The sequence below is a fragment of the Miniopterus schreibersii genome (assembly GCF_964146895.1).
Source record: "Miniopterus schreibersii genome assembly, chromosome: 9".
Lineage (NCBI taxonomy): Eukaryota > Metazoa > Chordata > Mammalia > Chiroptera > Miniopteridae > Miniopterus > Miniopterus schreibersii.
This window is the reverse complement of record NC_138118.1, coordinates 27763218-27785290: the sequence shown is the minus strand read 5'-3', so window position 1 is coordinate 27785290 and position 22073 is coordinate 27763218. Positions and strand designations below refer to the sequence as shown.

Sequence of the window (22073 nt, the reverse complement as noted above, 5' to 3'; positions counted from 1 at the left end):
GGTAAAAACAATATTTAGATATATGTAACTTATAAATACATACCTACATAGTAACAGGACACACAAAGGTAAAGTTAAAGGAAAGAAAAAGATATATCCAGCAAATGATAACCATAGCAAAACTGATGTAGCTATTAATATCAGAGAAAAACAGATTTTAAAATTAGAAATAGTATGAGAGATAGAGAGAATCACTAAATAATAATAAAGAATTCAGTTGTACAAAAAGGCATAGCACTTAAAGCCTGCATGCACCTGAAAAAAAAAAAACCCTCAAAATATATGAAAAATAAAAAATGGTTTGTACTACAAGGAGAAATTAATAAATCTACAAATGTAGTGTGGAGATTTCAACATTTCTCCTCATTTATGAGAAGTTAGGCAGACCAAAATAATCCCTAAGGCAGTGATGTTACATAATATTTGAAGAATAAAACTAAAAGCTTGGCATAATAGACAAGTTTATAGATCTACATCCAAAAAATAGAGAATACACAATTTTCTTGAGTATACATGGAACATATACAAATATTGCTTATAAACTTAGCCAAAAAAAACCACTTCAACATATTTTATAGTCTCTAATTTCCAAATTTGGAAATTTTTAAACAACTCAAGGGTAAAGACAAGTGTTATATTTAAATATAAATAACAGCTCAGATTTAATATAAATGAAAGATACCACTTAAAACTTGCATATACTACATATACTACAAAGCCACTGTAATCAAAGCAGCCTGGTACTGGCACAAGAACAGACATATTGATCAGTGAAACAGAACAGAGAACCCAGAAATTGACCCATGCTATTATGGAAATTAATATTTGACAAAGGAGGCAACAACATACAATGGAATAAACATAGTCTTCTCAATAAATGGCGTTGGAAAAATTGGACAGATACATGCAAAAAAATGAAACTGGACCACCAACTTACACCATACACAAAAGTAAATTCAAAATGGATAAAAGACTTAAACGTAAGGCATGAAACCATAAAAATCCTAGAGGAAAACATAGGCAGTAAAATCTCAGACATCTCTCATAGCAATATGTTAGGGCAAGAGAAACTAAGGAAAAAATAAACAAATGGGACTGCATCAAAATAAAAGGCTTCTGCACAGCAAAGGAAACCATCAACAAAATGAAAAGGGAGCCCACCGTATAGGAGAACATATTTGCCAATGACACATCAGATAAAGGGTTAATATCCAAAATATATAAGGAATTTATACAACTTAACAAAAGGAAGACAAACAATCCAATTTAAAAATGGGCAAAGGACCTAAATAGACACTTCTCCAAAGAGGACATAGAAATGCTCAACATTGCTAATCATCAGAGAGGTACAAATTAAATCCATAATGAGGTATCACTTCACACCTGTCAGAATGGCTACTATCAACAAGTCAGTGAACTACAAGTGCTGACGAGGGTGTGGGGAAAAGGGCATCCTAGTATACTGCTGGTGAGAACGCGCAGACTGGTGCAGCTACTATGGAAAGCAGTATGGAGTTTCCTCAAAAGAGTAAAAATGGAGCTGCCATTTGACCCAGTGACCCCACTTCTAGGAATATATCCTAAAGAACCCCAAACACCAATCGCAAAGAACTTATGCACCCCTATGTTCATAGCAGTGAAATTCACTATAGCTAAGATTTGGAAACAGCCCAAGTGCCCATCAGTAGATGAGTGGATAAAAAAGCTATGACACATTTGGAGTACTATGCAGCTGTGAAGAGGTAGGACCTTTTGGCCTTTGGCACAGCATGGAGGGAACTAGAGAGTATTATGCTAAGTGAAATAAGCCAGTCAGAGAAGGACAAGTACCAAATGATCTTGTTATATGTGGAATATAATAAACAAAATAAAATGATGAACAAAGTGGATCCAGTAACATAGAAGCTTGGAACAAACTGAGAGATCTCAGAGGGAAGGTGGGAAGGGGGTTGTGGGTGGGGAGAGATTAATCAGGGAACTTGTATGTTTATGAGCATGGCCCATGGATGTGGACATTGGTGTGGGGAGGGCCTGGGGGTGGGATGGATGTGGGGTGGAAAGATCAGTAGGGTTAAAAGAGGTACACCTATAATGGTCTTAACAATAAAGATAAAGTAAAAAGAAAGGAAAGAAAGAAAGAAAGAAAGAAAGAAAGAAAGAAAGAAAGAAAGAAAGAAAGAAAGAAAGAAAGAAAGAAAGAAAGAAAGAAAGAAAGAAAGAAAGAAAAGAAAGAAAGGAAAGAAAGAAAGAAAGAAAGAAAGAAAGAAAGAAAGAAAGAAAGAAAGAAAGAAAGAAAGAAAGAAAGAAAGAAAGAAAGAAAGAAAGAAAGAAAAAGAAGAAGAAGAAGAAGAAGAAGAAGAAGAAAGAAAGAAAGAAAGAAAGAAAGAGAAAGAAAGAAAGAAAGAAAGAGAAAAAGAAAGAAAGAAAGAAAGAAAGAAAGAAAGAAAGAAAGAAAGAAAGAAAGAAAGAAAGAAAGAAAGAAAGAAGAAGAAACTTCTGAGTATGGCAAAACAATGCTATAAAGAAAATACTGGGGAAAAAGATAAAATTTTGATATTTGATAAAACAACTATCCTTTTCAAGAAGCTATAAAAATAATCAAAAAAAGCCCAAAGAAACTATAACAAATAATAAAATAAGAGCATAAATTAGTGGGGTAAAAACCAAACAATATAAATAGATCCACAAGGCAAAATTGTTATTGTTTTGTTTTGTTTTTTAATTAACAAGATGGCATGCTTCTGACAAGACTGATTTTTAAAAAAAGAAAAAATGAATAAATAATATTTTAAGTGAAAGAAGGATATAACTAGAATAAAAGTTGAGATTTAAAAGATGTTTTTTCTACTAAGATCAGAAGCACAGATGCTTGCCTTCACTTCTACCCTATGTAGAAATGGAAGTTATAACCAGAGAAATCAGGCAAGAAAAAGAAACAAAAGTTTTACAAATTGGAAAAGAATAAGTAAAATGATCCTTGCTCACAGAAGACATAATCTTATATTTAGAAAACCCACACACACATTCACATACACAACTATTATAACTAGTAAGTAAACTCTCCAAAGTTACAGGATACAAAACCAACATGCAATAGTAGGTTACATCTTTATACACTAACAATGAACAATCTGAAAATGAATTTAAGAAAATAATTCCATTTACTTAGTAATAAATTTCTTAGTAAAGAAATTGTTAATAAAATACTTAGTAATATATTTCCAAAAGGAGGCAAAAAACACATAAACTGAAAATATTGTGAAAAAAATCAAGACATAAATAAATGGAAAGGCATTCCATATTAATTGATGAAAAGACTTAATATTCTTAAGATGACAATAGTAACACCCTAGCCAAAGTAACTCGGTTGGGCATCATCCCATGCACTGAAAGGCTGCTGGTTTCCCAGTCAGGGATAATGCCCAGATTGCAGGCTTGCCCAGTAGGAGGGCAAGGAGGCAGCTGGTTGTTGTTCTACTCTCACATTGATGTTTCTCTCTCTCCCTCTCCCTTCCTTGCTCTGTAAAAATAAGTTAAAAAATCTCAAAAAAAAAAAAAAAAAAAAGATTACAGTAGTACCTGAAGTGATATACAGCTTCAATCTCTAACACTGTTATTTGCAGATAGAAAAAAACTAATACTAAAACTCATATGGAATTGCAAGGGCCCACAAATAGCAAAAAAAAATCTTGGAAAAAAAACCTGGAGAATTTGCACTTTCAAATTTCAACACTTACAACAAAGAGTAATGAAAACACTGTGACATTAAGACAGGCATATATAGATCAATAGAGTGGAATAGAGATTTCAGAAATCAACCCTCAAATATACAAAGATACAAAGCCCATTCAGTGGAAACAGGTCAGTCTTCACAAAATTGTGTTGAGAAAACTAGATATTTACATGCAAAGGAATGAAGTTAGACAGTTTTCTTACACAATATACAAAAATTAACTAAAAAATATGTCAAAGACATAAAATAAGAGCTAAAACAATGAAACACCTAAAAAATAGCAGAAAATCTTTATAATATTGGGTTTGGTGATCATTTTATGGATATGACACAAAAATCACAGGTTACCAAAAAATATATGTAAAATTAACATCAAAATTTAAAAGTTTGAACATCAAAAAGCACTACCAAGAGAATGAAAAAGACAAGCTATGTAATGGGAGAAACTATTTGCAAATCGTATATCTAAGAGATTAATATAAAAACAATATTATAAAAAACTCCTAAAACTCAACAACAACCCAATTTTTAAAAATGGACAAAGGACTTGAACAGACATTTCTTAAAAGAAGATATTACAAATGGCAAACAAGCTCATGAAAAGATGCTCAACACCACTAAAATCAAAACCACAATGATGGAGATTCAAAATAGTGGCAGAATAGGTGGATAATTCTTGCACCTCCTTCCAGAACCAAACTGGGAATAAAACTAAGTTAGGGAACATTCACCCTGAATTACTAACTGAAGACTAGTTGAAGAGGAGACTTTTAAATGAGGATGGGCAAAAACCACCTCGAGCTTGGTAGGAAGGGTAGGGTCATGAGAGGGACTGATCCCATTCCCACAGATGGCAGGCCAAGGCTGCATATCTTGGCTATGGGGGATTTCCCCTGGCATGGTTGGACCCCACACCCCCACTGCATCTCAACCCTTGCTGAAGAGAAAGCAGCAGAGGCCAGGCCTATGGGTCTGGGCAGACTCAGGGGCATCAGTGACTGGCTTTGGGGTGGGGCCATTCTCCCAACTCTCCTGGAAACCTGACTGGTGCTTTCCCCTCACAAGAGAGAGGATAGAAACTCCCAGATTCTGGCAGACCCCAATGACCTGCCTACAAGGTGCTCCACTCTGAGAGGTCAGGGAAATACTCTAGGATACTCTAGGACCCCACCCACAATCTACCCTGAAGTCTGAACAGCACCTGCCCCTCAAATAAGATTCAGAGGTCCCATTATATTGATTCTGCCAAAAGCCCTAGCAGAAATGGCCTTTGCTGTCCTAGTTGGTTTGGCTTAGTGGTTAGAGTGTCAGCCTATAGACTGAAGTGTCCCAGGTTCAATTCTGGCCAAGGGCACATACCTCAGTTGCAGGCTGGACCCCTTGAGTACAGAAGGCAACCAAGTGATGTGTCTCCCTCATATTGATGTTTCTCTCTGTCTCTCTCTCCTTTCCACTCTCTCTGAAATGCAATGGAAAATATATCCTTGGGTAAGAATTTAAAAAAAGACAAAGAAAGAAAAAAATGTCCTTTTCAGTGACGAAGTCTGACATCTGGCCATCAGGTAGAGGCAGGCAATAGCAGATCCCAAGGAGCCTTGGGATATTTGCTGACCTGCCCCTGGACCACGTGATGCTAAAAAGCCAGCTTTGGAGAAAAGCTTGGCCCTTCCCATGCACAGCCAAGCCCAGTAGAGGCAACCACAAATTGTTGATTGCTTAAAGTTTCAAATAGGTTGCAGAGAGCCAAACATAGACAGCTTCTGAAATCTGCTAGCAGCAATGCATGTCTCAGGAGGCCCAGAACCAGGACACAAAAAGTCAGCCTCAGACATTTTAAGACTGGGATCCAATTGGAGATCCAAACAGTCACTAAACTTTGCCAAGATGAACTCCACTTTGTCATTATCTTCTTCATTTTTTTCTTACTTTTTCCCCCCCATATCTATTATTTTTCTCTTTCCTTTTCTTACTCTATTTTTTCTTTCTTTTTTGCTTCCTTTTTTCTTTTGTTAATTTTTTCTTCATTTATTTTCTACCATTTCTCTTTTTCTATTGTTTATTCTTATTTTTTTCCTCTGCTTTCTTTCTTTTTATATACTTTTATCTTCCCCTTTTTTCTTCTTGTATTTTTAAATTTCATTCTTCTCTTTTCTTTTTCTGAATTCTTTTTTCTTTTATGGTTGTCTTTGTTATTATTATTGTTGGGCTCTTTTGTATGTTTTTGTTTTATTCTTTTTTGTTTTGTTTTATTTTGTTTTCTCTCTCAGCACCTGTACAACAGTTCACACAATGTGGTCACAGTTGAGCCTCACAGTGAGCCAGACTGAGGGGAGATTCTACGCACAAATGGGAAAACAACAATCAAAACCTAAATACAACAGGAGGTCACAAACAACAAACACATGGGACTTTTCTAGAGCCTCCAGCTCAGGTGATCAAGGAGGCTGTACCACTGGGTCCCAGAGGACACTTTCAGCATAAAGCCACCTCATGAAAACTGGTAATCATAGCACCTTAATCTAATGCATAGAAACAAAAACAAAGAGACAGCTGGAATGGGGTCACAAAGAAACAGCCACCAAATGAAAGAAAAGGTAGAAAGTCCAGAAAAGGAGCTAAAACTACTGGGGGTAAGCAATTTATCAGACATGGACTTAAAAGGAATGGTTATAAGGATGGCTCAAGAAAATTGGTGAGAACAACAAAGAATTTAATGGAAACTATAAAGAACTTATTGGGAACTACATCAGCATGAGAAAAGACATAGAAACCATGAATAATAACCAGGCAGAAATGAAGACTAGCATATATAACACCTGAGAAGAAGCAATTAAAAGTAGGCTGGATGAAGCAGGGGGTCTAAACAGTGATTTGGAATAAAAGGAAGAAAAAACACAAATAAAAATAGTGAAAAGTATTTTTAAAAAACAGGAGAGTTTATGGAATTTTGGGACAACATGAAACATAACAGTATTCACATCATAGTGAAAAAAGGAGAAGAAAGTGAGCAAGGAATAAAAAACTTGTTTGAAAAAATAATTAAAGTAAACATCCCTAACCTGGTGAAGGAAAAATTCATGCAAGTTCAGGAAGCACAGAGTCTCAATCAAGATGAACCCAAAGAGGCTCACATCAAGATACATCATAATTAAAATGGCAAAGGTTAAAGACAAAGAGAGAATCTTAAAGGCAGCAAGAAAAACAGTTACCTACAATTGAGTTCCCATAAGGTTGTCAGCTGATTTTTGAACAAAAACACTTCAGGCCAGAAAGGGCTGGCATGAAGTATTGATAGTAATGACAAGCAAGGACCTGCCCTGGCTGGTGTCATTCAGTGGTTAGAGCATCAGTCTTTTCAGTAAAGGGCCATGGGTTAGATTCCCACTCAAGGGCACATACCAGGGTTGTGGGTTCACTCCCTGACCCCAGTCAGGGCACTTGTGAAAGAGAACCAGTCAATGCGTCTCTCTCACATTGATGTTTCTCTATCTCTACCCCCGCCCCCACCCCTTCCACTGTCTCTTAAAAGCAATGGAAAAAATATCCTCTGGTGAGGATTAACCAAAAAAAAAAAAGCAAGGACCTGAAAACAAGACTACTCTATCCAACAAGGCTATCATTTAAAACTGAATGTGAAATAAAATTGCTTACTAGACAACAATAGGCTAAAGGAGTTCATTATCACCAAACCAGTATTGCAAACAATGTTAAAAAAACAGTTCTAAGAAGAAAAATTAGAGAGATAAACACAGGTACAAAGAAAAAATGGCAATACATAAGTTAGAAAAAAATGATAACCTTAAATATAAGTGGATTAAATCCTCCATCCAAAATACATATGGTAGCTGAATGGATAAGAAACACAACCTATATATATGCAGTCTACAAGAGATCCATCTCTGAAGAAAAGTTTCACCCATGCTGAAAGTGAAAGGATAGGAAAAAAAATTCATGCTAATGGAAACAATCAAACAAACAAAATCCTGAGGTAACAATATTCATTCATAGCTCACAAAATAGACTTCAAAAGAAAGACCACAAAACGGACAAAAAAGGTGACTACATAATACTAAAAGGCTCTATACAATAAGAGGAGATAACCCTTGTAAACATATATTCATGAAATATAGGAGGAGTTAAGTAAATAAAAAAATTCTTGGTGTATACTTCAAGGGAGAGATCTGCAGCAATAATGGTCTAGTAGGAGACTTTCACACCCTAATGTCAACACTGGATAGGTATTTCAGAAAAAATTAGGAGAAAACAACAACCTTAAATGACGCAATGCATATGATGCATTTAATTGATATTTGCATAACAGTTCATCCCAAAGCAGCAGAATATACATTCTCCTCAAGTGCACATGGAACGTGCTAAAAGATAGACAATATATTAGTACACAAAATAAGTCTTAACAAAGTCAAGAATATTGAAATCATGGCAAACATCTTCTCACATATGAAAAATATATATCCAACATCATACTCAAAGAGCAGAAACTAAAACTGTTTCCATTAAGTACAGGAACAAGACAGGGATGTCTAATTTCAAAACTCTTATTCAAGCCTTAGTGGGTTTGGCTCAGTAGTTAGAGTGTTGGCCCTGGACTGAAGGGTCCCCAGTTTGATTCCAACCAAGAGCATGTACCTGGGTTGCAGGCTTGATTCCTGGCCCTAAGTGTTGGTGTGTGGTGCGGGAGGCAACCAATCGATGTGTCTCTCTCACATCGATGTTTCCCTCTCTCTCTCTCCTTCCACTCTCTCTGAAAAGCAATGGGGGGAAAAATATCCTCAGGTGAGGATTAAAAAAAACTTATGAATTTCAACTAAAATATAGAAAAACCATCCTAAATAATCAACTGAAACTGAAGAAGAGCTGAAGAGCACCCTCATGGCCAAGGAGGAAAAGTGGAAACTGCAGAGACTGGTAGGAGGTGTGGAGGCATGAGAGGCCTGGCTGGGCCCCCAAAGGCAGCAGCTGAAGGTCTGGAGGGATATCAAGCTGTGGGGGGTTTCCACTGAGAACCCTCAGGCCTAAACCCCAGACTGGGTGGGCTTCCCAGCCAAGAGCACCAGAGCTGAAAACGTGCCCACATAACATCTGGCTATGAAAAGCAGCTGGGTTTCTGTCTGCCAGGAAGAGACAGCTGGAAATTAAAGCACCCTCTTAAACAGCCAATGTTTTCTGTGCAGCCACTCACCCTGGGCTCCAGCAGAGGCAAGGCAGAGTAGAATAGAACAATGTGAGGAAAATCTAGGGATGTAAGCTCTGGAGATAGAGCTCAGAGAGCACCCTTCTGGATTCCAGTGCCAAGTCATTCCCCATACTGTGGAGGACATCCTTCACAGGCAGATATTACCTTCCAAGTAGCTTTTGCCTGAGGGAGAAACAACTGCTTCACCCTGCTGGAAAACCCCTCACCCTACCCCATGGTGTTTCTATAGCCTAAGGCTCATTTTAAAAATCAGGTTAATCAGCCTACTGGCAGAAGCAGACCTCAGCTTGCTTTGAGTCTACCTGATCTGCTTCTGGACCTGAGCCTTGGAAAAGCAGACTTTGGTGTGTACCTTGCCAAAACACATTCAACCCCCATGGAAGAGACTTCAAGTCACGGGTTGTTGATAGCTCCAAAGAAGGTATTCAGGACAGTCACAAAGACCGTCTGACAGTCACCTGCACCAGAAACCATCCAAAAAGACTGAGTAGTAGCAGGCCTACCTAATACACAGAAACAAACCCAAATAGAAAGTCAAAATTTGGGAAACAAAAAAGCCCCAAATGGAAGAACAAGGGAAGTCTCCAGAAATAGAGCTAAATAAAATGGAGATAAGGAATCTATCAGGTATACAGTTCAAATATTGATTTTAAGGATGCTCAACAGTATGAAAAAAAGATATGGAAACTATGAAAAATTACCAGTCAGAAATGAAGAATGACATAGCAGAGATAAAGAATATATTAGAAGGAATAAATAGCAAATTAGAGGAAGGTGAGGATCAGATCAGAGAATTAGAAGACAGGGTAGAAAAAATCACTCAATCAGAGATCCAAAAAGAAAAAACAATTAAAAAACAGGAGGACAGTTTAAGGGAGGTCTGGGAAAACATGAAAAGTAACAATATTTGCATCATAAGAATGCCAGGAAGGAAAGAGAAAAAGTAAGGGGTAGAGATTTTGTTTGAAGAAATAATGACAGAAAACTTCCTTAACCTGGTGAAGGAAAAGTCAGACAAGTTCAGGAGGCACAGAGTCCCAAGCAAGAAGAATTCAGAGGCCCACACATCATAATTAAAATGCCAACATTTTAAGGTGAAGAGAAAATCTTAAACACAGCAAGAGAAAAGAAATCTGTTACCTACAAAGGAGCTCCCATAAGGCTGTCAGCTGACTTCTCTTCAGAAACTCTACAGACCAGAAGGGAATGGTATGAATTATTCAAAATAATGCAAAACAAGGATCTGAAACCAAGACTACTCTATCCAGCAAGGCTATCATTCAAAATAGATGGTGAAATAAAGAGCTTTCCAGACCAAAAAAAAAAAAAGCTAAATGAGTTTATCACCACCAAACCAGCATTGCAGAAAATGTTAAAGGGACCTCTGTAATAATAAGAAATAGAAGAACATAGGCATAAAGAATTAAAATGTCAATAAATAAGGACCTATCAATAATAACCTTAAGGACTTTAAGGGAGAGATCAGCAATACAGTCATAGTCATGGACTTTAACACCCCACTGGCTTCCTTGGATAGATCCTCCAGATAAAAAAATCAACACAGAAACAGTGACTCTCAATGGCACACTAGATCAGATGGATTTAATTGATATTTACAAAACATTTCACCACAAAGTTGCAGAATATACATTCCTCTCAAATGCACATGGGTCATTCTCAAAGATAGACTACATGTTAGGACACAAAACAAGTCTTTACCACTTCAAGAAGATTGAAATCACATCAAGCATCTCCTATCACAATGGCCTGAAATTGCAAATCAACTACAGTAAAAACACTCAAAAACATTCAAACACATGGAAGCTAAATAGCATGTTATTAAACAATGAATGAGTTACCTATAAGATCAAGAAAGAAATCAAAAAGTTCCTGGAAACAAATGAAAATGAACACATAACAACCCAAAATCTATGGGACACAGTGAAAGCAGTCTTAAGAGGGAAGTTCATAGCACTATAGGCCAACCTCAAAAAGTAAGAAAAATTTTTAGTAAACTATGAAACCCTACAACTTAAAGAACTAGAAAGCTCCTTTGTAAAGCCATCCAGATCAGGGGTTTTGTTTGCTTGGAGTTTTTCTATTACTGCTTCTATTTCATCAGTTGTTATAAGCCTATTCAGGTTTTTTGATTCTTCCTGATTCAGTTTTACATGGTCTCACTCATATGTGGAATCTAATAAACAAAATAGACTGAGGAACAAAATAGTTCCAGAGACATAGAAGCATGGAACAGACTGACGGGTCTCAGTGGGAAGGTGGGGGTGGGGGGAGTGAGTGGCAAAAGATTAATGAAAGAACTTATATGCTTATATGCATAACCCATGGACACAGACAATAGTGTGGTGAAGGCCTGGGGAGGGGTGGATGTGGAGTGGAGGAGATCAATGGGGGAGAAAAGGAGGATATCTGTAATACAACAATAATGATAAAGCTAAAAAAAAATCTTCTTATTCAACATAGTGCTGGAATTCATGGCTACAATGATCAGACAAGATGAAAAAATAAAAGGCATCCAAATTGGATAAGAGAAAGTAAAACTGTCATTTTTTTGCAGATGATATGATACTTTACATAGAAAACCCTAAAGACTCCACAAAAAACTATGAGATCTAATAAATGAATTTGGCAAAGTAGCAGGATGCTGTAATGCCAGAAAAAGAGGCCCTTTTTTCCTTTGCTATGGCCTTCCACAATTTATGAGAGCACCTGATAATTAAACCCCAAGATTTCTGGCTTCTCTGATCCAAACAGCTCCTTTGTTCAAATTGCTATCCAAGATAAACTATTCTCAAGACTACTTTTTTTTTTTATTCTTACTTGAGGGTATTTTTTCCATTGCTTTTCAGAGAGTGGGAGAGAGAGAGAAACACTGATGTGAGAGAAACACATCGATTGGTTGCCTCCTGCATGTGCCCCAATAGGTGCCAGGGATTGGGCCTGCAACTGAGATACATGCCTCTGGCCAGGATCGAACCTGGGACCCTTCAGTCTGTGGACCAACTCTCTAACCACTGAGCCAAACTGGGTAAGGCAAGAGCTACATTCTTGCATCTTTCTCCTCCTTGATATTTTCACAACTCAGGGATAATTCACACCAAGGAGTCTCTAGTTAGTAGAAAGTTCTCTTTCCTTCTCTCCTTCAAACAAGCCTCTTTTGAGCTCTTCATAACTTTTGCTCCAAGCACATTTTATAGGCTTGGGAAAAATACTGATAAGACACCTCCCTAAGACATCTGCTAGATTGTTTCCTGGAAAGCAAACAAAGTGTAACTTTTCAAGACAATCTCCCTGGTATCTGCTCCATCTCAAGACAACCCAAACTCCTCCTTCCTTGTTGCCTAGCAATCGTACCTGCTTAAAAGCAGGTTGGGTCTTTTGTTTCTTGCCCTTGTATTGATTAGCAATGCACCGGCCCTTTCCCCTTTATGGGGAAATAAACTTTTTCTCTGTATCTCTCCTTTTAGTTTTGAAATCTTTCACAGCCTCTGTCACTGGCCCAAACCCTAATACATACAAAATTAATATCCAGAAATGGGTGGCATTTTTATACACCAATAATAAACTCTCAGAAAGAGATACTAAGAAAACAATTCCATTTACTCAGAAAACTGTAGAACATTAAAGAAATTGAGGAAGATGCTAACAAATGGAAGCATATACCATGTTCATGGATTGAAAGAATTAACATCATTAAAATGTCCATACTACTCAAATCAATCTATAGATTCAATACAATTCCTATTAAATTTATATGGAAACAAAAAAGACCCCAAATAGCTGCAGCAATCTTGAGAAAAAAGAACAAAGTTGGAGGTATCACAATACCCGCTATCAAACTATACTACAAAGCAAATGTAATCAAAACAGCCTGGTACTAGCATAAGAGGAGGCATATAGATCAAAGGAACAAAATAGAAATCCCAGAAATCAACTCATGTCCTTTAAAGTAAGTTAATATTTGACAAGGATGGCAAGAGCATACAATGGAATAAAAACAGTATCTTCGGTATGTGGTGTTGAGTAATTGGACATGTACAAGCAAAAAAATGAAACTGAACCTCCAACTTACACTATAAACAAGAATAAGCCCAAATAGGTGAATGACTTAAAATAAGTTAGGAAACCATAAAAATCTTAGAAGAAAACCTAGGCAGTAAAATCTCAGACATCTTTTGTAGCAATATTTTTGCTGAGAAGCCTTGGAGGGTCAGGAAAACCCAGGAAAAAATAAGCAAACAGTACTCCTTCAAACTAAAAAGCTTCTACACAGCAAATGAAACCATCAACAAAACAAAAAGGGAACCCACCCTATGAAAGAATGTATTTACCAATGAGTCATCTGATAAGGGGTTAATCTCCAAAATATATAAAGAACTTATACAACTCAAAAAAAAAAAAAAAGTAGACAAATAATCAAATTTAAAAATCGTCAAAGAACCTGAATAGACACTTCTCCAAATAAGAGGGCCAATAGACCTATGAAAAAATGCTAAAAGTCACTAATGATCAGAGAGATGTAAATTAAGACTAAAATGAAGTATCACTGCACAACTGTCAGAATGGCTATCAATAAATCAACAAACAACAAGTGCTAGAGAGGATGTGGAGAAAAGGGAACCCAGTCCACTGTTGCTGGGAATGTAGACTGGTGCTACCACTGTGGAAAACAGTATGATGTTTCCTCAAAAAATTAAAAATGGAATTGCCTTTTGACCCAGTAATCTCACTTCTGGGTATATGCCCTAAGGATCCCAAAACACTAGTCAGAATGAATATATGCACCCCTATGTTCTTAGCAGCCTTATTTACAATAGCCAAGATCTGGAAAGAGCAAAGTTCCCATCAGTAGCTGAGTGGATAAAAAAGCTGTGGTACATTTACACCATGGAATACTATGCAGCTGTAAAACAGAAGGAACTCTTACCCTTTGCATAAGCATGGATGGACCTGGAGATGATTATACTAAGTAAAATAAGCCAGCCAGAGAAAAACAAATATCATATATTCTCTCTAATATGTGGAATCTAATGAAGAATATATAAACTGATGAACAAATTAAAGGTGGACGCATAGGACATGGAACAAACTGACAAATGCCAGAGGGGAGAGTGGTAACGAGACTGGATAAAGAAAGGTGAAATGATTAGCTAAAGAACATATATGCATAGTCCATGGACACAGACAAAAGTGTGGTGATGGCCAAGGGAGTGGGGTGAGGACTGGGTGGAGGAGGGCGAAAGGGGTGATAATTGGAGACATCTGCAATAGTGTCAACAATAAAAATTAAAGTAAAAAAAAAAAAATTGTTATCTTAAAAAAAAAATGAGATAACAGTTTACACTTATTAAGATGACTTATCAAATGAAAGGAAAATAACAAGCATAGGTGACGATATGGAGAAATTGGAACCCTCAAGCATTGCCACTGAGAGAGTAAAATGATGTAGCCATTGTGGAAAACGGTATAATATTTCCTCAAAAAGTTCAACGTAGAATTACCATATGACCAGCAATTCCACCTCTAAGCTTATACCAAAAAGAATTAAAAGCAGAGACCTAAACAGATACTTACACACCAATGTTTGTACCAACACTGTTCACAGTAGCCAAAATGTGGAAACAACATAAACGCCCATTAATAGATGAATGGATAAATAAAATGTGTATATACATTATAAGGAAATATTATAAAGCCTGACAAAGAAATGAAATCCTGATACATGCTACAACATGGATGAATCTTGAAAATATTATGCTAAGTAAAATAGGCTAGACAGAAAAAAAAAGCAAATATTACATGATTCCATTCATAAGAGGTACCAAATTAGGAAAATTCATGCAGACAGAAAGTAGAAAAGAAATTATTACAGGTTGAGGGGTAGAGGGAAATAGGTGGCTATTGTTTAATGGATGCAGTTTCTCTTTCAGATGATGAAAAAACCCTGAAAACAATGTTGATGGTTGCACAGCATTGTGCATTTACTTAATGTCATTGAATTGTACACTTTAAACTGTATATAATGGCAAATTTTATGTACATTTTTACCACAATTTAAAAGGTAATAAGAGCCTGGCTGGGCATGGCTCAGTGGTTGAACATCGACCTATGATCTAGGAGATCTCTGTTCGATTCCCGATCAAGGCACATGCCGGGGTTGCGTGCTCAATCCCCAGTAGGGGGCTTGCAGGAGACAGCCGATCAATGACAACTCTCTCATCATTGATGTTTCAACTCTCTCCCTCTCCCTTCCTCTCTCTGAAATCAATAAAGATATATTTAAAAAGAAAAAATTTTAAAGGTAATAAGAGATATTACCCCCAATAATTTGCCAGTGCTTGTGAATGCTTAGACAAAGTGCATAAATTTCTTGAAAAATATTATTTAATAGGACTGACTGAAGAACTAATTAATAGCTTGAATAGTTTTTTCATTACTGAAGATATCAAAATAAACTTCGAACACATAGCATACACAAAATCTGGACATGATGGTTTTATGGGCAAAAGTGTTACATTTTCAAGAAAAACATTATTCTAACAATGCACAAACATTTCCAGACAATAGAGACAAGAGGGAATATGTTCCAATTCAATGAGATTTAAATCATACAAGACACTATAAAAAAGAAAAGTTGGAGGCCCTCTTCTCTTATGACTATAAAAATTAAGCAAAATTTTATTAGCAATATGAATCCAAGAAAATTTAACAGGATAACTTGTTATAATCAAGTTAGATTTCCCATAAATACATTTTATGATGTTAAAAAAGGAAAATGAATCTTCGATCATCTCAATAAATTCAGAAAAATTATCTGATGAAATTTAACCCCATTATGATAAAACTCTTAGTCTTTGAGAAAATAATTATTTTTCAAAATCCTAGAAAACTGTAGCTTTGCCTATATTTAAAATCAGTGCTTCCATATGAGAAAATAAAATTTAGGTCCAAAATTATTGTAAAAACATCTGAGTGAACTATGAAAATGTTCATATATCCATTTACTCTTATTAGGCCAAACACACTAAAGGGTAACATAAGTAATCTCACCTAAATTCCACATGTTTTTCTGACTGTTTTTCCCTTTTCCTTTTCTATACAGTTTTGACAATTTTGACAATTTTTTCTTTAAATCATTTTCAGTTTAAATGTTCTTCTCTATTCTTGTATCTCAAGATCCTCATGGCCCTAAGCCTAAATTATGTCTCTTCATCTAGTATCCCTTCATTCCTTTCAATTAATTCCCAACTGCCCCTCTCAGACCAACTCATGCTTAAAATATACAACTTCCTCTGATTTTTTCCAGCTCAAAATCTAAAGTATAAAATATCTCCCCTTTAACTCATATTAAGCTCAAAGTCTTTTATCTAGCCTTCAGAATCTTATTAAGTAGCCCTACATTATCTAGCCAACATTATTTACCACTGCTCTCAAGTTTTTAATGATTTCTCATCACCACATACACATACCCTAAGCCATGGATTCCAACAAAAGATTTCAGACTCCAGGAGGGAGAAGGTAGGGGAAACAATTTTGCCACGAGGAATCTATGAATTCATATATAGAAAAAATTTTAAAGATAATAAAATATAAACATTATCATAGCATATATATGTTATGATAATAATATGTTATTATATGTTATATGTAATATGTTATTATCATAACATATATACTGTGTCATAGAGAGTTGAGTATTTTTTGCCAGCTATTAAGCTAAACATGTTTTATAATAATAATATCTCCAGTAATCTTTATAACAACTCTATGAGGTAAGTATCATAGTTCCTACTTTAAAAATAAAATAAGTAAAATTCTAAAAAACTGTTGTTATCTCAAGGCCATACAGATATATAAATACGGGGCTTGGGACCCAAACCTAGGTCTGTGACACAAAGGCTGTATTCTTCACTACCAACCCAATTGTGATGGGTCTTTGCCTTAACATTTTTAATGGTGAGAAATGTTTGGAATACCCAAAAAAGTTGGAATTCACTGGACTATATTTTCTCAGTTTTATTCTTTCCAATTGCTGTTTTCTGTACCACAAACGTCCTCGTTCCTTCACTAAGTATCAAAATCCAACCTGTGTTATAAGCCTCAATTTAAGGTCCAAACCATCTCTAACACACTTTCTCATAGCAGCCTGGTTTATTTTTCTTCACCAAAATATTATAAGACTAATTAACCTGTCCATAACTTAAAATTTTAATTTATGTTTATTGTTCTACCCCTATTCACTTATATCATTCAACAAGAGAGAGGGCACCATAGTATATACTCACCATATTTCTGAAAACTATCTGAAATCCAGAGAATTTTCTTGTGATACATTTGTATATATGTATACATATGATATATATATATGTATTGTATATAGTCTACATTTGTGAATGTGTGTGATATAGCTATCTCCCAGATAATATCATTATAGGTACTATACATATAAGGAAATAAAATCTTTATATATATATAAAGATTTGCCAAAATATATATATATATAGGATGTGCCAAAAACTGTATGCACATTGCACATTTTAACATATAAGGAAAGGTTATATTATATATATATATAATATTTACAGATATTTTTCAATATAAATAGTAAAAGGAAAATAAAAACTCTGAACCCTTACATATGTATGTGTATGTGTGATATATATCTATCTATACTATATATTTAGTGTGAGCTTTATGGGAAACAGAAACATTTGAGTGGTTTTGATCCTCTATTTTGACTTCCTGTGAAGACATTCATTTGTGAACCTAAAATGATCAAAGTGAGCATGAGACTATTAGACAATATAACTGTAGATAAAAAACAAGATAAATTTCAGGTATAAAGAGGGAGCACAGTAGAGGAGCTAATACCACACTATGTATGCATACTTGAAAAACTGGCACTTAAAGAATATTTTCTGTCCTTTGGGGTATTTATTCACTTAAATTAATAAATCAGATTTTTTTTCCGTTTCAAGGCACACATGGTTGATTTCCCTCTAACTTTATTTGCTAAAGAAAAGCTACGAGGTTTGAATGGCAAACATTGAACAGAGAAGTCCCACTGAGTTATTATTATTACTTTTGTTCTATTCTGAGTGAATAAAAATAATATGTGGGGCAGGAGTGGGAGATCCCTTGTTCTTGTCTGGCTTATAACTCAAATAGAAAAGATAAAATACAAAAAGGAGAATGGTGACTTATAAATAATTTTGATCATATGTTTTATATGCATATAATCTATTTAGTTCTAAACTAATAAAGAACTGTTATTAATTTAATGTAAACACTGCAATAAAAATTAGTATAACTCTCACTTTTTGATAAAATAGTCATGATAAAACATTATTTTATTTTTAATATTTTTTTTTTACTAGACTATTAAAAAGTGCTTACTGCACTCCAAGCACCTAAAACTATTTTGTCAGTAAACAAGTTTGTTAATACAATGGATTAGACATTACACATTTCAAAGCTCAGTTTCTACATTCCTTATTTCACTATTAGTTTATAAAGTTTACTTTCAATATTCATGGTAGTTCCATCTCCAAACATTGAAAGAATGCCAAAATGTACTTGCTCACCAGTTTTAACTTTGAAGTGTCTATAACCTTCACAATAGCAATGGTTTTCTCTTTCTCCTTCATCATTTTCTTTTCCTTAAACTTGCAAACAATAACCAGGAGAGGAGTGCAGAAAGGCCCACACTAAGGTGGACTTTGGTTCTTCCTTGGACTTTAAGATTAATCTGGTCTAGAATGTGATAGAGAAAAGCTTGCTTGTTGATGTTATGCACTCCTTTCAAGTTCCAACCAAGCATAGGAGGTGGTTAATATTTACTCAGTCCTTGTCTCTGGAATGAACTATAACAGTTTACTGAAATTGTCAAGTGCAACCAGCATTTACATACCTGATTGAAAAACAGCTATATATGATAAAACAAATTAGTTACTATGCACAACCATGTCACTGAAAGGAAGGGGTGAGACTAGACCAATGGGTGGAAATTAGAGGGAAACATATCTAAACGCAGAGGTTAAACAATCATTCAGCTGGAGTGTGACAGATAATCAGATCAGTCTAATGTCCCTTCAAATACTAAGATTCTACAGTTCTATGAAACAGCTTCCTCTGAAGCTGCAAGCACAACATAGTGGGTAGAATTGTTGCATTTGGAATCATGCAGGACTTGATTCAAACTCCTTCCCTATGGTTCACTAACTGTATAAACTTGAGTGACTTGCTGAATTTCTCTAAGCCTCTTTCCTCATTTGTAAACTGATAATAGGTAATAATAGTCTCTATTGCATAGGTTTGTTGTGTTAATTAAATGCAATTTTTCACAAAAAGCTTTCGCCCAGTCCTTGTCACATAAGTTCCCAAGGCTTAATAGCTATTATTATTGTTGTTATCCTTGTTGCTGCTGCTTTTTTTCCATTAAAAATTCCTAAATAGTAATGTATAATAGGAAAAATTTTAATACCCTGTGTGAATTTTATAGTATGTATTTAATATGTATTTGCTTAGCACCTATGATGTTCTAGGCATTGTGCTGTGTGCTGAAAATAAAATAATGAACAGGGCACTGTTCTAGGCTCCAGACACAGCAGTGAACAAGACAGACAAAATCATTATTTTCAAGGATTTTACTTTCTAGAATAGGAGCACACAATACATAAGCAAATAAAGTAATAAAGAGGATAATTTTTATTACTCAAATCATAAATGTCAGAGGGAATTAAAATGAGATATTGATTTAGGGAGTGATGAGATGGTGATTTTTAGCAAGGGTGGTTGTGAAAAGACTCTCTGACAGTAATATTGACTAAATATCTGAAGCATAAGGAGGCTTCCATGCAAAGATCTAGAGCAAAAGCATTCCAAGCCAAATAAAGGAAGTTCAATGGGCCAAAGATGATAATACGCTATCTGTTCAAGGAGCAGATAGAAGGCTATGAAGGCCAGAGACCAAAGTTAAAGGTCTGACTATGGTAAAGTGTCTAGATTACATTCTAAAGATTTCAGGAAGTTAATAGAATGTTAAGCAAAGAGAAACAGGATTGGATTCTTGCTTTGTGAAGATCATTCTTGTTACTGTGTGAAGAACAGCTATAAGGGGCAAGAAATAGCTAGGAAGTTGGTTGGAGTCTGTTTCTGAAGTTCAAGTTAGACATGATGGTAGCCTGGAAAAGTGCTTCAGTAGGGGAGTTGATAAGAAGCTGTGAAATTCAGGAAACTTTGGATGCTCTATAGAAGGAATAGGTGTGGAGGTATGGGAGTAAGAGAGAGGAGAGAGAAAATTACTTCAGGGGTGTTCAAAATGAGCTGAAAGCAGATTGGGGTAGACAAAAGCTTCTTTTCAGTCATATTAAGTTTGAGGTGCTATTAGAAACACAAAAGATGTCAAGTTAGCAGTAGGATATATGAATCTAGTGTATAGGGGAGAAATCTAGGCTGGAATGGGTTGAGATTACCTGTAGGATATATAGATACATGAGAAAAGAGGTCTGTTAGTCTGAGCTTGGGGACACTTTAGTAATTAAACATAGCTTGTAGGAGAAAGAACCAGCAAGGTGGTGTAAACCCAGAAAATATGGTGCCACAGAATTCCTGATAATACTTGAAGAGAGAGATAGTAGTTAACCAAGGCAAATGACACTGAGAAGCCAAGTAAGCTTAAAATGGAGAATTTACTGTTGGTTTCTACACTGGTTGGTTTTAAGATCCCTTTTAGAAGTGTGGGGACAACAGCTTGATCGGAGAGTAAAGAATGGGTGGTGTGGAGACAAAGGCAAGGTGAAAATGGAAGCAGTAAGATTTTGGAGGTAAGGGGAGTCATGAAGTGGTGTGGTAACCAGAGAGAAAATGTATCCAAAGGGAGTTGTTTGATTTGTTTTTAGAGAGTCTTAATTAAGATTAGTGTAATGCTAATATTTATAATCGTGTAGATCAGAATAGACTGATGATATAGGAGAGAGAGTTGCTGTTTAGAGAAGGAAACTGCTTGAGAAGGTAAGAATGAGAGGGATCTAGGACGCAAGTAATAGGGCTGGTTTCAGATTATGGGCTGGGACAATTATTCTATTATTATAGAAGAGATGGCAGAAAAAAATAAAAACATATATAAGTGGTTTAGTAATATTGGTGATAAAAAGCTAATGATTAAGTTCTAATTTGATTGCATATATTTTCACTCTGAAATTTGTTGTGAAAGAGAAATTAGCTGAAAAATGGAGCATGGACAAGGAATCATGTAGATTTGAGGAGAGAAGAGAAGGTATTTAAAAGTTGTCTTAATTAATGGAAAATTTTTTCCAGGAAATAGTGATAGTATTATCTGGTAGCAGTGAGAGCCCCAGTGAAATTTTGATGATGCATTTGAGATAAGTACTATGAGCAATGTGGTAAAATTTTATCCATTCACTGCTTAGATGAAGATGTAGAATAAAACAAGAAATAGATTTAACCAGGGTTGGAGTTTTGTCAGGAAAATAATAAAGGAAACCGAAAACATGTTAAGAGTGTTTGCAAAATAATTCGTTATGGTGCTTGACCAAAGACTCTAGGCAGGTTAAGGAAGAAAGTTTCAAAATGTTGTGAGTTGGAAGTAATAGCTATTGAAAACAGTGAAAGAGTCAATTGATATGGAGTCTCCACAGCTTGAATGATTGGTGAAGTAAGAACACTAGAAAAAATAGAATGTAATGGCCAAAAAGTATAAAATAAAAATGTTACGGGAAGAGAAATTGGTTATAATGAGCTCTAGGATATCATCATGTGAGGGGATGACTACTAAATAGGGAAGAGAAAAATACCATTCATACTAAGGAGAGTGAAAGACTGGAAGGGTAAGTTGTTGATGAAAGCACAACTAATTTGCTTAAATGTTTCTTGTTCTTTGATGCTTTTCAATCCTATTTACATAGTTGTTGCAATAAGAATTAATTGACAGGTGGTTAGAGCTGTCAACCAAATAGAAATTGAGAGGTAACTTCTGCTTAATTATTCTGAGTCTAGTCACTAATCTACTCTATTCATTTCTCGATCAGAAATACCTGGGCTAAATTGATGTGAAAACCTTGAACTCTTTCATTTAACCTAGATTTA

At 35.5% G+C, this 22073-nt stretch overlaps 1 protein-coding gene across 4 annotated transcripts in view; it reads right to left on the bottom strand.

The window, feature by feature from the left end:
• TFEC (transcription factor EC) overlaps positions 1-18721 on the bottom strand; it is a 47451-nt gene extending 28730 nt beyond the window's left edge. Inside the window, exons 1-2 of one of the 4 annotated variants that reach the window (XM_081147376.1) lie at positions 18551-18637; positions 16436-16513 (exon numbers count right to left, since the gene is read on the bottom strand). In XM_081147376.1, the coding sequence (XP_081003502.1) occupies positions 16436-16513; positions 18551-18616 (144 nt within the window). In that variant the 5' untranslated portion in view covers positions 18617-18637. Of the gene's footprint in view, positions 1-16435; positions 16514-18550 lie in introns of all 4 variants that reach the window. The other 3 variants (XM_081147377.1, XM_081147378.1, XM_081147379.1) reach the window with 3 other exon arrangements.
• Positions 18722-22073: the final 3352 nt, after the last annotated feature.